General features: G+C 37.7%; 1 protein-coding gene across 1 annotated transcript in view; it reads left to right on the top strand.

Annotated features, from left to right (window-relative positions):
• Nucleotides 1–15,493, top strand: part of sim (bHLH transcription factor single-minded) — a 63,069-nt gene that overhangs the window by 42,740 nt on the left and 4,836 nt on the right. The window contains exons 2-6 of the mRNA XM_073085140.1: nucleotides 5,494–5,718; nucleotides 6,711–6,886; nucleotides 7,373–7,485; nucleotides 8,217–8,337; nucleotides 9,421–9,599. Of these exons, the coding sequence (XP_072941241.1) occupies nucleotides 5,544–5,718; nucleotides 6,711–6,886; nucleotides 7,373–7,485; nucleotides 8,217–8,337; nucleotides 9,421–9,599 (764 nt within the window). The 5' untranslated portion in view covers nucleotides 5,494–5,543. The remainder of the gene's footprint in view (nucleotides 1–5,493; nucleotides 5,719–6,710; nucleotides 6,887–7,372; nucleotides 7,486–8,216; nucleotides 8,338–9,420; nucleotides 9,600–15,493) is intronic.

The following is a 15,493-nucleotide window of genomic DNA, read 5'->3' as shown; positions in this document are numbered from 1 at the left end:
TATTGATAATAAATATCGACACAATAATTATAATCTGTCTCTACTAATTATTTCTTATCAAGGTTCAAAAATTGACTTTTTCTGGGGTTCCGTAAGGATGGGTAAAAACGGAACCCTATATTATCTAAGCCTCTGCTGTATGACCGTCTGTCAAAGGGATCTATCCCAAGAAACGGATAGGACCAAATCTAGGTAGACAATAGATAGAAAATACTATATATAACTATAAAAAATGAATGGGGGTCGCCATTCATAAAACCGCTATTTTTCAGCATTTTTCGCTTTATCTATTAAACCGTACCTGTTACGGTTCAAATTTTCAGAATGCATTGGTTACTAAGGCTGCTATGATTACACTAAAAATAGTGAAATAAATAAATCTTTAGGAGTGACAGAGGTTAAGAAACTTGGCCTCTCGATCGAGGCGTCCGAGGTTCAAATCCCAGGCACGCACCTCTGATTTTTCAAAGTTATGTGCGTATTAGAAATTAATTATCACTTGCTAAACGGTGCAGAAAACATAGTGAGGAAACTTGCATACCTGAGAGATTTATAAAAAAAATGTCTCAAATGTATGTGAAGTCTACCAATACGCACTTGGCCAACGCGGTGGACTATGGCCTAATCCTTCTCATTATGAGGGGAGACCCGTGCCCAGCTGTGGGACAGTAATAGGTTGATGATGATAATGATGATAAAATAAACATTTGGTGATACGGAATCCTCCATTGGGCTCAAACTGGTTCGTGAATTCTAAGCCTTAGCAATATAAACTTGGTTATTTCTTTTAGTTACTGTAATTTTGCATACCTTACGTCTAAGTTGATTATAAAAGTATAGTCCGCGCCAAATAGCTAGTCCGCTCTAAAGTTGTTGCGAGCAGGTGTAGTCATACAATTTGCTATGGCGACGCGATTCATTTCTATATTCAAAGCGGACTCGCAGTTTTACGCGGACTATACAATATAATTGATATAAGTATCTTCTTAATCCCTCGCGTAAACCCTTAAACCAACATCTTCAACTTAACACGTTCACAAAAGGACAGTTATTACAAACAAAATGACGACATTATCAATACAACAATAACATTCAATCGACCCGTCGAATCTGTCAAATTTATACGGGCTTAGGTACGTGTCTTATTACAAGCGATGCTATATTATCTCAAGTACAGAGCACAATATAAATAAGCATTTTTCGAAAATAGGAATTTTATTTTGAAAAAATTAAAAAATCTAATCGGTGTTTAAAGCTATAAAAATAAGATTTCAAAGTGACTGTACAAATTTTAAATCAGAAAAAATAATAGTGGTTAGTAATTTTCTAAGCGTATTATGAACAATAGCAAGAATATAACTTAACGTAAGAATTAATTTTAATTTTATGATCATGTCACATTATGTGACTGTATTGTGAGTGCTATACATAAACAAATATATAGGTCTATGCGTAAAATAACAAATTTATTAGGTATCTGTCTTAACGATAACATAATCTTTGATTGTACTTTATGTTAAAAAATATTTTATTGCTTTGAAAACTTACTACGCACTGTCAAATCTCAAACTACATTACACGAATACGTTAATATTACGATTGACACCTAAAAATTATTTTTATTTGTCTCGCTTCGCCATTCGTCGTCAGTGATGTGACGCAAATTGTATTGTCAACCATTGCTATTGTCACTACCTGTTTTTTTTTCGGAAACGGACATAGGAAACGAAGGTGTTGCAGCCAGTACCGATTTGAACCTGTTAGTGTAAGGTGTATTTCCTATATTGCGTAATATTGTACTTGTGCAGACAGCCTTTTATTTTCACGGAACATTTTTTTAAATTAATGAACAAAGTAAATCGTGTTAAGTAATTGGTATATTCAGCCAAATATTTTTCTAAATATTGTAAAAGTATATTAAAATTAAAAAATATATATAATGAAATATCCGTGCCGAAAAACCTTTAGTAAATATTCAGCTGAGCTTGAAATGGAAATATGTAAGTACAACTAAAATCTACACTTATATCATAAAGAGGAAAACTTTGTTTGTTTGGTTGTAATGAATAGGCTCAAAAACTACTGGACCGATTTTATAAATTCTTTCACCATTCGAAAGCTACTTTATCTACGAGTAACATAGGCTATATTTTATATGATATATATTTGATAAGTACATTTTGAGGTGGTACAAAGTTTGCAGAGTCAGCTAGTCAATTTTAAAATGATAAAATAAAAAATAGAATCTATCTTATTTTGTTTGCTAAGATTTTTTGAACGCACGCAATCTTTGTGATTTGTATCTGTACAAATGTATTTGTGTGTGTATTTGTATGTGTGTATTTATGTAAATACACCTTCAGACAATACAACACAAATAAGCACTAATAAAACACTTTAATATTTTCAAAGTCTGTCTTTTTTCATGAATTTATTAAATATTTCTTAAAGTGAGCTTTTTAATAAAATAGAGTAGGCAATATACTCTGGTAATATGCCTCGAAAGCTTACAAAAGTAGGGCGCCGCCCGCCTTTTGTTGTATTGATAAGTCACAAAGAACTATTTAGGTACGACGATCGTTTTAATTCTTAGGTATAGGAACTCATCTATGATCGGCTTGAGGTAGAACCAGGCGGCCTACCACCATCTTTCAAAAACCATCATAGTTCAGGAAAGCTTTATTTCCTCCTTAAAACAGTAAAATATTCCTTCATACACAGTTGAACAAACTTAAACCCTTATTAATTTTTCGCTTATCCATTGTATAAAACCAACTGAAATTGACATATTTTGCTTAAAAAGTTAAATTTCCTGCAAAAGAAGTAAAAGTATGATTAAAATAATATTGTTTTAAGAGATGGTAGTAACCCCCCTGTTCTATATGGAGTTGGTTGTTGTTGTTGTTGTTGGTTGGAGATGTCCGTACGGCAGTGACAACTTACCAATAAGTAGAATGCATGCTCGTTTTCTATTACAATCGATAAAAATACAGTTTTAATCTTATATATAAAATTCTCGTGTCACAATGTTAGTTACCGTACTCCTCCGGAACGGCTTTACCGATTTTCTCCAAATTTTATATGCATATTCACTAGGTCTGAGAATCGGCTACTATCTATTTTTCATACCTTAGTGATAAGGGTTGTTCACCCTTAACATTTTTTATTTATATGGCAACATAACATTCGCTGGGTCAGCTAGTAATGTGATAAAAATAATATAGTACCTACTTAATATTAAAAAAAAAATAAAATTCAAAAAATATTTGCGTGCAAACATTTTTGCACGCATAAATTTATTTACGAAGTCGCACTTCTTTCAAGTCAGTAACAGAATAAGTTCATTATGCGAACTGCAACCAACCCTTTATCATCTCGAATTTAACTTACAAATCATTCTCGTTGTGAATTTCTATGACTAATTTACACTCAGAAGATATACCTACAAAGGAGTCCTAACACGTAATGTGACCATATGTCCTCTTTGGACGAAGAGTCTCACTTTTTTCATAATATAGGAGTAGCAGACGAGCATGCAGTCCACCTGATGGTAAGTGGCTACTGCCGTCCATGGACATCTGTAATCAACCCCAGATAGGATTAGATATTCATACCTGAGGTCGGTCACAGATGCGCCGCTACCCCTGAGGACTAAGCTGGAACGCCTCCGAAAAGTCTGTCTCCCTTAAGGGTGTGGCCTTCAAACCGGAACACAGCAGCGCCTAACACTGCTGTTATTAGGTAGAAATAGGCGGTGGTGCCACCGGAGTCGAACCACAAAGGTAGATATAATATAGGTAGAGCGTACTGAGGTTTGGGAACTGCCCCTTCTGCCACATTTTTTTTTGGACGGCGGGAAAATATTAAATATTACAGTATTTTGTTGTAGAATGAAAACATCGTGACGTTATGTTCCGTGACACACCTGACTTTTTAAAACACCTCACAAAATATAGTGAGAAAACTCTTTAAAAAGCACTTTAAAAAAATCAAAAGTATCTTAGGTAGCGCGGTAGATTACCTATAGTCTAATCCTCATTCTGAGAGGTGCCGTGCCCAGTAGTGGGTTAACGACATTTATATTCGTTTATATAAACTTATTACACCTCTTTTTGCGTCAGAGGTTAATAATACAAAAATATTTCTTATAAAACTTTCCACAATTTCCTGATATGAAACAAATAACTGGCCACATTAAATACCATATACCGACCTTCCACCAAAACCCTACAAAAATTACACATTCAAAAAAATAATGACGTCATGCATATTTATCAAACTCTTACCTTTGCATGCGAAAGAAAAAACGTCTACGGCTTTGGCGGGAAAACAACAACGCCATGAATAATTCACTCTAATACTTACAAATGACCTTGCGGGCTTACAGAAATAAATTCCCCTCAGCGGCTAAAAGTGTGACAATAAATAGAACATATGGCCGCTATTTGTAATTGGCGGGAATGGAATTTACGATCGATTTTCGAAATAGTTTTATTTGTGAGCAATGCAATTTCTTAGTGTACGCCATAGATTAGTAAAGATTACTCACTCCTAACAAGAAAATGTACCCAGTTTTGAGAATTGAAATAGTTGCGTAAAAAAGTTTTGCCACGTGCTAAAATGTCCCTAAAATATTTGAAATAATTATTTATTTATTATGTAAATTACGCAGTATTAGTTATTATTCGTAAATTTTGTCAAAAAAATGTTTTTATTTGTCAAGAATTCAAAAAAGAACTTACTATAATAAGCTGTTTGTGGCTTCATTCAATTTCAAGGCGGCGAAGTATCTTTACTAATCTATGGTGTACGCAAACGTTAACAGTATAGATACTTGTCGAGTACCGACGAATAGGTGCGAATACGGCCACTTAGCCGGCAACACGTATTAGGCATTAACATTATTTGAAATCGAATCAAACGTTTAAAATTACTTACGTAAAAGTATGAAAATAAATTCCTAGAAATTTATTAAATTTTTAAAATATTTGAAATAAATTAGAGGCACTAAGTTTTATGTTTATGACTGAAGTTACACTTGTAAAATAATTTTAATATTTACAATAAAACATAAAACCTATTTTAAAGTTCATATTCGAAGGTGGTAGAACCGTCTGTGGTTCGACCCCGGCGGCACCACCGCTACACCTATTTCTGCCTCATAACAGCACTGTAGCGCTGCTATGTTCTGGTGAGACGGATCGAATCTTATCCGGGGTTGATTATAGATGTCCATGGAAGGCATTAGCCACTTACCATCTGGTGGACTAAGACTCCGCTGTCTGTCCGTCTGTCACAGTGACAGATAAACACTTGATATTTTTCGAACTAACTGTTAAACCGAATTAAAGTTTCACAATGTTTGTACTTCAATGGCTGCTATAATAAAAAAATACTAGAAATTAAAAGAAAAACGAAAATTTTGGTGGTTGCACTTGGTCAATTATCATTAATTCCTTACCACATCAATACTAAATCTGAACATCTTTCCAGCGTGCCGGAAAGAGCGCGCGGCGCCGTACTCCCTCGACGCGGCCGCCATCATGAAGGAGAAGAGCAAAAACGCGGCGCGATCGCGGAGAGAGAAGGAGAACGCAGAGTTCTTGGAGCTGGCGAAGCTACTGCCCTTGCCGTCAGCGATTACGTCACAGCTGGACAAGGCTTCTGTTATACGACTGACGACGAGCTATCTTAAGATGCGACAGGTGTTCCCGGACGGTAAGTGTTAGTAGAAGATGGAGACAGAAGTAGAACGCAGAGTCCCTGGAGCTGCTTAAACTGTAGCTTTAGTGCTCGATGATTACGTCACAGTTGGACAAAGCCTCTGTTATCCAACTGACGACGAGCTATCTTAAGATGCGTCAGGCTTTCTCAGACAGTAAGTGTTAGTACAAGAGGGAGAGAGAAGGAGAACGCAGAGTTTTTAGAGCTGGCGATGCTGCTGTCTTTGCCCTCGGTGATTACGTCACAGCTGAACAAATCCTCTGTTATCCGACTGACGACAAGCTATCATAAAATGCGTCAGGTGTTTCCCGATAGTAAGTAATAGTAGAAGAGGGAGAGAGAAGGAGAACACAGAGTTCTTAGAGCTGGCAAAGCTGCTGCCCTTGCCTTCAGCGATTACCTCACAGCTGGACTAGGCTTCTGTTATCCGGCTGACGACCAGCTATCTAAAGATGCGACAAGTGTTCCCAGATGGTAAGTATTAGTAGAAGGAGAGAGAAGGAGAACGCAGAGTTTCTAGAGCTGGAGAAGTTTCTGTCCTCAGCGATAACGTCACAGCTAGACAAGGCTTCTATTATCTGACTGACGATGAGCTATCTTAAAATGCACCAGGTGTTCCCAGATGGTAAGTGTTAGTAGAAGAGGGAGAGAGAAGGAGAACGCAGAGTTCCTAGAGTTGGCGATGCTGCTGCCCTTACCCTCGGTAATTAGATCACAGCTGATTCTCTATACAGTTGTTAGGGCTACCACACAGCTAGAAAAACGACCATGTGTTACCAATAAATTCTCTCGAAATAGTTATCAAAGGTTTTAAGTTAGTCAAATCATGGCGTTAAGTTTTCAAATCACGTTTTTCAAAATAATAACAATTTAAAGTCATGAAACAATTTAAAAACATGAGGTATCATGACGCATCTATCCCGTAAAAATCTTCCATCATTTTATTTTTTGTCATCATCTATTTTGAAACAGACCTCCTTCAACAGGTCTTGGAGACGCCTGGGGTGCTGCGCCCCCGCCGCCGCAGCCCCGGGAACTCTCCATCAGGGAACTAGGGTCCCATTTGCTGCAAACCCTGGATGGATTCATCTTCGTCGTAGCACCAGACGGCAAGATCATGTATATAAGCGAAACCGCCTCCGTCCATCTTGGGCTCAGTCAGGTAAGGCAATGAAAGGCAGAATCAGAATCGAGATGAAAACCAGAATTTTAATCTAAGCTTAGCTGTTAACGTTATATGAAAAAAATTAGTATTTTTTTCGAAATGAGCCTTTTCCTTTAGTTAGTCATTTATAATTAATTCCCAGAATTTAATCCTTATAAGCGATACTATCCGATTGAGAAAAAATACAGGTGTGTGGGTTTTTTTCCAAAATGAATTCGTTCGATTCCCGGCTATGAAAACAGATTTAAAAAAACTAATGATCAGTTTAAGTTTTATCAAAATTGGCCTCTTAACTCCTTTCAGCATATTCGCTTTTCTTAGTTTCGGATTTAATCATGAAAGCCCACTTGAAAATAACATTTATTACGTGGCCCATGTTTCAACTTACCGACATCAGCCCTAAACTATTCTTCATCTTGGAAAAAGAACCGTCTCCAAAAGTAGAGAAGTGTAGGAAAAGAGTTTAATAATGGAGTTGTCCAGGTGGAGCTGACTGGCAACTCGATCTACGAGTACATCCACCAAGATGACCATGAGGAGATGAGCGCGGTCCTCAGTTTGCAGACCCCGATTGGCCAGCACATGCAGTGCTTAGGGTGAGTACTTATGATTAAATAACCCACATTTTTTTACAGGTGGTAGAATGAACATGGATTGACCAGGGAGGTACCATCACCACACCTATTTCTACCTAATAACAGCAGTGTTAGGCGCTGCTGTGTTCCGGTTTTTAAGGAAGTCGTAAGGGAGACATAGTTTTCCGAGGCGATCCAGCTCAGTCCTCAGTGGTAGAGGTACATCTGGGGACAACCTCTGGTCCTCAGGAATATCGAATCCTATCTGGGGTTGATTACAGATGTCCATAGGCGGCTGTAGCGACTTACCATCAGGTGGACCGCATGCTCGTCTGCTACGTGGTGGAATCAACATTGTCTGACCAGGGAGTTACCACCGCCACACCTATTTCTGTCTAATATCCATGTTCTAACAGATCGTAATTTGAAGGTGTTAAGTATTACACCACCGCCACATCTATTTCTGTTATAACAGCAGTGTTTAGCGCAGCTGTGTTCTGGTTTGAAAGGTGTGGTAAGAAAGACATACTTTGCCGAGGTATTTCAGCTTAGTCCGCAGGGATAGCGGCGCACCTGTGGCCGACGTCAGGTTCACCTCTAACCTTATCTGGGGTTGATAACAGATATCCTTGGGCAGCAATAGCCACTTATTATCAGGTGGACTGCACGCTTGTCTGTTAGTCCTATATTATAAAAGTTTCCCCACCCTAAAGTCAAATTTCGAATCATTATTAATTTTATTTATTTCTCAGTTATCCAGTGGGTGGGACGTGGGGCCCGTCAGTGGACATTGAGTGTGAACGAGCTTTCTTCATCAGGATGAAGTGTGTGTTAGCTAAGAGAAACGCTGGGCTCACCACCGCTGGTTATAAGGTAAATAATGTTGAAGGTAGCCTCATAATTTCTTCATCAATCATGGTATCATAATTTCTTCCCTTTAGATATTTGCAGGCAATGTTATAGTGCCAAACTGCTAGTCCGCCCTGAAGTTGTTAGGAGGTGTAGTCATACAATTTGCTATGGCGACGCGATTCATTTCTATATTCAGAGCGGACTAGCAGTTTTACGCGGACTCTACCACCACACTAACTGTAACATTATAAAATAAGTTTTCTATATTTTTTTGGGAAATTAACCAATTTCACAAAACATGTAAAAATCCTTTTCCGATGTTTTTCGTACTCTAAATCTAGCGAACTTTTTACAGGCAAAGCTTACAGGCACCACGCTAACTTAGGCTACTATAACTAACATATATATAGTTCGCACCAAACTGCTAGTCCGCTCTGAAGTTGGTGCGAGCAGGTGTAGTCATACAATTTGCTATGGCGACGCGATTGATTTCTATATTCAGAGCGGACTAGCAGTTTTACGCGGACTATACTCCGTAATACTGAATACGTGATCCACTGTTAAGAATATGATTTCGGGTTCCGTACCAATGGTAAAACCGGAACCACATTACTAAGCCCTCGCTGTCTGTCCGTCTGTCACGGATATGCTTGTGGTTGTGATCGACCGCATTGGCTCTCTGACTACACCTGCGCGCATTAACTTCAGAGCGGACTAGAAGTTTGGCACGGACTATACCACACTACTAGCTTACACTGATAGCCTAGTGGTTAAGAAACTCGGCCTCTCGATCGAGGGGTCCGAGGTTCAAATCCAAGGCACGCACCTCAGATTTTTCGAAATTATGTGCGTATTAGAAATCAATTATCACTTGCTAAAACGGTGAAGGAAAACATCGTGAGGAAACCTGCATACCTGAGATATTTATTAAAAAAAAAAGAATCTCAAAGGTATGTGAAGTCTACCAATACGCACTTGGCCAGCGCGGTGGACTAATCCTCATTCTGAGAGGAGACCCGTGCCCAGCTCTGAGACAGTAATGGGTTGATGATGATAATGATACACTGCGTCCCTTGCCAAGCTAACAACGATCTTCATCTCCAGGTAATCCACTGCTCCGGCTACCTCCGAGCCAGGAGGTTCGGAGAGGGAGCAGCCTCCCTCGGCCTGGTGGCTGTTGGACACTCCCTCCCGCCCTCAGCGGTGACAGAGCTGAAGCTGCACTCCAATATGTTCATGTTCCGAGCATCTCTCGACATGAGACTCATATTTTTGGATGCTAGGTAAGATAATTTGATGCTTTTTGACGGTAGGTTTATACAAAAAAGTCTTTTTTTGACGGTAGGTATGTATTTTTTATGGTTGGTATGTTATTTTTTTACGGTACTCATATTTTTTTTATGGTAGGTATGTAGGGAAGTATTTCTTTGTTTTGACGGTAGGTATGTATTTTATTATGGTAGGCATGTTATTTTTTTTACGGTACTCAAGGTTTTTTTATGGTAGGTATGTAGGAAGGTATTTATTTTATTTTTGACGGTAGTTATGTTTTTTTAGTGTAGGCATGTTTTTGGATTTTTACGGTAGCTATGTTTTTTTGGACGATAGCGGTATCGGTATCGGTTGGTAGGATAGGTTGGGTTAAGTTAGGCTGAAGGAGGGAGCAGCCTCTCTCGGCCTGGTCGCGGTGGTAATTTGTTTTTTTTTGACGGTAGGTGTAACCAGAAAATAAAATACGTTAGGTGTGTGCTTTTTATGGTAGATATGTTTTTTTGACGGTAAGTACCGATGTTTCTTATTTTTTTTAAGGTAGGTACTTTTGTGTAGTTTTACTTCATAAGGAATTTATTAGTGAACTTTTACATACAATAGCTTATGATGAAACTTTAAAAATATAAACAAAAACTTCAGTAAACTGCAGTAAGATCAGCAAGCTTTAAACTTCTTTAAAATGTATCATTTCGTCATCTAGCCAGTCGGGAATCGAACCTAATACCTTGGTAAGCATATCGCCATGCCCTGTCGATAATATTCTAACATAAATAAAAAATAATGATCAGAAATAAATAAAAACGCCGCGTTAATAAAATCAGCGCCGCCTTGCAGCGGAACGCGGCGGTGTGAAGCGATTTCACGGTGAAATACTCCACACTCGATATATTCTTATCGATATCGATATAACCTAATCGATGCCGATGTATCGATATCGGAAAATTTACCTTGAAACCGATATAATCTTTATATTGAAGTATTCCACATTTTCCACTCATAAGATTGTGAAGAATATATTAAAAAATGTAAGCTTATTTTTAGCAATACAAAAATAATTATGTACTTATTTAAAAAAAAATATTTTTATCTTTGAGCACACAGAGATAATGAGATTCGGGTACAGATTTTGGAAAAAAAATAAAAAGAATTCAATAAAAAATGATCGATTCAAAATAATATCAAATTATAAAATTTGCACATTATACATACAGACATAGAATCGTAAAAAAAAATTAAAAAGTAATAATAAATATAACATTTCGAGTATGAAATGTATTCGTGTTGTAAGGGAGATATACTTTTCCGAGGTATTTCAGCCTGGCCGACCACAGGGTCAACCACAGATGCGTCGCTACGCTACCCCTGAGGACTAAGCTACCTGAGGTAGAAAACTAATCTCATCTGGGATTGATTAAAAATAGCAATGGGCGGCAGTAGCCACTTACCATCAGGTGGACTGCATGCTCGTCTGCTACGTATCTATAGGTATTATATAGAAAATGCATAGTTTTCGAAGTTATCTATTACCTGTATATTATTTTAAAAAAAAACTTAAGAAACTAGATCTAACTAAAATATTTCCCAGCTTTCTCCTCCCTATCGCCGATGGTAATTCCCTTCCATTCATTTATTTAGCATTCCGGGAACCGCTAACGAACAATACGGATTCTAGCGCGTTTTCCAATGGCTCGCTCTGTGTCGGAAATGTAGCGTAGAGTAGGCTCTGTATTTAAAGGCGTCTTGATAGAATGATGTCTTTAATATGACTAACTTAATCATATAACCTATCTTTATATATATATATATTTCTTATGTGCGTGTGTATGTCACTGAACTCCTCCTAAACGACTGGACTGATTTTGATGAAATTTGGTGTGTGTGTTCAAGGGGACTTGAGAATGGTTTAGATTCACAATTTAGTCCATGGGAAAAGGTTTTTTTAATTAATTTTTAATTCGTAAATAGTTATAGAATTGAAAACTATACATTTGATTAAGTGATGATCTTTAGCAAAGTTGTTGTCCAAGAGCCCACGAGGGTTTGGGAGTTGGTAAGACCAATTTTCGACAGATGGCACCACTGTCATTCCAATGCAGGTACAAATTTTCCGTTTTATGTATGTCATATTATTTCTTTAAAATGCGGGCGAAGCCGCGGGCACCACTAGTCTTATATACAATTCTCGTGTCACAATGTTAGTTACCGTACTCCTCCGAAACAGCTTTACCGATTTTCACCAAATTTTATATGCATATTCAGTAGGTCTGAGAATCGGCTACTAACTATTTTTCATACCCCTAAGTGATAAGGGTTGTTCACCCTAAATTATTTATTTACATGATCATATCTGTATGCTTGGAGTTCTGTGAGTTGTCTGTATGTTAGATCTGTCTAGTTAGTGTAAGTGGCCTCGGCCGTTCTAATTAGATCAATAAAATAAATAAATAAATAAATAAATGGCAACACAACGTTTGCCGGGTCAGCTAGTACCTAAATAAATAAATAATAAAAAAAATATCGATTTTCGTTACGGAATTTCTTGATTCGGTCGTCGCGCTCAAAGCCATGCAATAGCTTAAAACTTCCCGTGTCGACAGTTATGGAAACAACAACACAAGTTCATGGTTTATTAGTTCACGCCAATCAAGTCGCCTGTTCGTAGAAATACTAACGTACAGAACATTCTTTATATGTATATATACGACTGCATACCTGTCGTCACATTACTGTACCACTTCTGGGCAATTTTTTTAGTTTTTTTATAATATACGAGTACTAGACGAGCATACAGTCCACCTGATGGTAAGTGGCTACTGCTGAATACACATCTGTATCAACCCCAGATAGGATTAGATATTCCTACCTGAGGTCGGTCACAGATGCGCCGCTACCCCTGAGGACTAAGCTGGAACGCCTCGGAAAAGTCTGTCTTTCTAACCACACCCTTCAAAACGGATTACAGCAGCGCCTAACACTGCTGTTATTAGGTAGAAAAAAGGTGTGGCGGTGGTGCCGCCGGAGTCGACCCACAAAGGGTTCTACCACCTTCAAAAAAGAAATTTAAAAGATCTATGACAGACCCTGTCCATGATGTCCCTGTGACAGACGGACGGACAGCGGAGGCTTAGTAAGAGGGTTCTGTTTTTACCCGTTGGGTACAGAACCCTAAAAACAGATAATTACTACAGTTAATGAACATCCTTCTGGTAAATTCACTTAAAATCCATCGACAAGCGACCCATAGACAATTTGTAGGGGATCAAACACTCTGTGTTCTCATCCGAAAAAACTGTTGACACAAAGAACTCGATCACTTCCGCCAATTACCGCGCACCATACACTATAGGGTAGCTTTGTTTCGAGGGGGTGAAAGGGCACTTTGGTAAAGTAATTTTATACGTGTAAAGTTTATCGAGTGCTTTTTTCGCTAATTTATCATTTTTTATTACAGTAGTCGTATTTTTAAAAATCTTCGATTTTTATTCGCAAATTTTTGCAGTATCACTGATGGACATTGGTCTCAGACTGGAACGATTTAGCTTTAGTGCGCTTTGATAGACTTTTTTGAGAATGTTTTACAGAGCTCTTTTTATAATATATCTAAGGGAAGCAGAAGAGCATAGTGAATAGCTGCCACCCATGAACATCTGTAATCAACTCCAGATAAGATTAGATTCCTACCTGCGGTCGGCCACAGATGCGCCGCTACCTCTAAGGACTAAATTGGAACGCCACGGAAAAGTATTTCTCCCTTACCACACTTCAAACCAGAACACAGCAGCGCTTAACACTGCTCTTATTAGGCGAAATAACTATGGCCTTAGTGCATCCGGAATCAAACCGTAAATAAAAAAACAATAAATGTTACAACACGTTTTTTTTATTTTCATGCAGTGTTTAATTATTTTAACGTAACGCTCCAACATAACTGTTTCCCTTACTGTTTCCATTTCACTGTTTCCATTACGTTTCAATAGATAAAGCGAAAAACGTCGAATAATAGCGGTTTCTTGTATGGCGACCCCCATTTATTTTCAACTTTAATTTATTTTTAGTATTTGTTGTTATAGCGGCCACCATTATGCATCATCTGTAAAAAAATCATGTGTATATCTATTACGGTTTCTGAGATAGAGCCCTGTGACAGACGGACAGACAGCGAAGTCTTAGTAATAGGGTTCCGTTTTTACCCTTTAGGTACGGAACCCTAAAAATATTTTTCTCCCACCGCGCGCCTTCTTAGGTATACCTAGGCAAGTACATAGATCCTAGCATTCCTAGGCTGATTTAGCTGATGTCACCATGCCCATATTCTATCTGTTTTGATATAAAGTTTCATAACAGTAACACAAGGCCGTGAGACGAACACCTGAGGACCAGATGGCTTGAATACGACACCGCGATTTGTTTGGCGAATATACTCGCTGTGACCCGCGGCTTCGTCCGTTTAAAACAAAAAAATCATAATAGTGTGTCAATTAGACTCTGTCCTTTTCCGAAATTATTCGAAACTTTTATATCGGATTTGATTATGGTTTCGGATATGTTTTTATTTCAGATAACCTTTAAACGAGCAATTCTTGTCCCGGTTAGAGAAATCGATTTAAAAAAAATCTAATTATGCAGTTTTAGTTTTTATCAAAATCGGCCTTGTAGCATGTTTCCCTAATCCTCATAATTTCGGATGTGGCCCTGAAGGCCCATTTGAAAAATTCACCCTGTATTATAATATCTTGGAAATGGCACAATTTTCATTAAATTTAGTATGCAGGGAGATTCGTTGGCGATAGATCGATCTAGCTAGGTTTCATTTTTAGAAAGAACAATGCAGAGCAGGGTCTTCTGTCAGTTAATACAGGGTGAATTTTTAAAACGGGCCTTCAGGGCCAAATCCGAAACTATAAGGATTAGCGAAAAATGCTGAAAGGAGGAAAGGAGTGAAATAATATAGAGGTGTCATTTTTTTCAAAATGAACTCGTTCGATTCCCGGCTAAGGAAAAAAATATTTTAAAAAACTAATGATGCAGTTTTAGTTTTTATCAAAATCGGCCTCGTATCTCCTTTCAGCATTTTTCGCTAATCCTTATAGTTTCGGATTTGGCCCTGAAGGCCCGTTTTAAAAATTCACCCTGTATATCGTTGTTTTAATTTATTATAGCGTTGCATACTTTTTAAAGTTCCGTTCCCAAAGTGAAAACAGAACCGTGTTACTAAGCCCCCGCTGTTTGTCCGTCTGTCACAGAGCTCTATCTCTTGGACCGTAAAAGATAGACACAAGTTTTCACAGAGTTGGTTTCCTATGGCCGCTTTAATTAACAATTATATAAAAATAAAAGTTGATATCCGTATAAAATACTGATATTTTTCGGCATTTTGTACCTATTGAATGGCGATAGGAGCAGTTTAGACTAAAATTAAGAAATATTAAAAAAAAAGTCAATGAAAATTTAGTGGCCTTTAGTTGGCCAATAATTATGAGATTGGAGTAACATATGAGCATGCAGTCTTTGGGTAATTTGTAATTTTGTAAAATTAAATCAACTAAATTGGAATGCTTCGTTTACCACACCCTTTTTAAACGGTTTTTTACAACTTAAAACAGCTTTTATAGTAAAAATAGATACAGCGGTGCCACAGTCGTACAAAGGGCTACTTTAAAAAGCTCCTTTTAGCTAGAAAGCGTCACTTAGATCTCAAAAACAAACGTTTCTCAAAAGTTTTTGAGTTTGTCTCATTTGCTGGCTGTCTGAGGGGAGTTACCCACTCGTGGCGGTGTCGGGTTCGACAATGTTTGTTAGGGAAAGAAAAAACATTGCTACAAACGGTTAATAGACATTTTTTGTAAATTTGACAGTGGATAAAAAAGGAAATTTTACCGTTCGCTTTTTTTTGTAAATTAGACAG

This window comes from Epargyreus clarus, unplaced genomic scaffold, assembly GCF_041222505.1.
Source record: "Epargyreus clarus isolate Ecla_fem2 unplaced genomic scaffold, WU_Ecla_fem_2.2 ptg000022l, whole genome shotgun sequence".
NCBI classification, from domain to species: Eukaryota; Metazoa; Arthropoda; class Insecta; order Lepidoptera; family Hesperiidae; genus Epargyreus; species Epargyreus clarus.
This window is presented reverse-complemented; position numbering and strand designations above follow the sequence as displayed.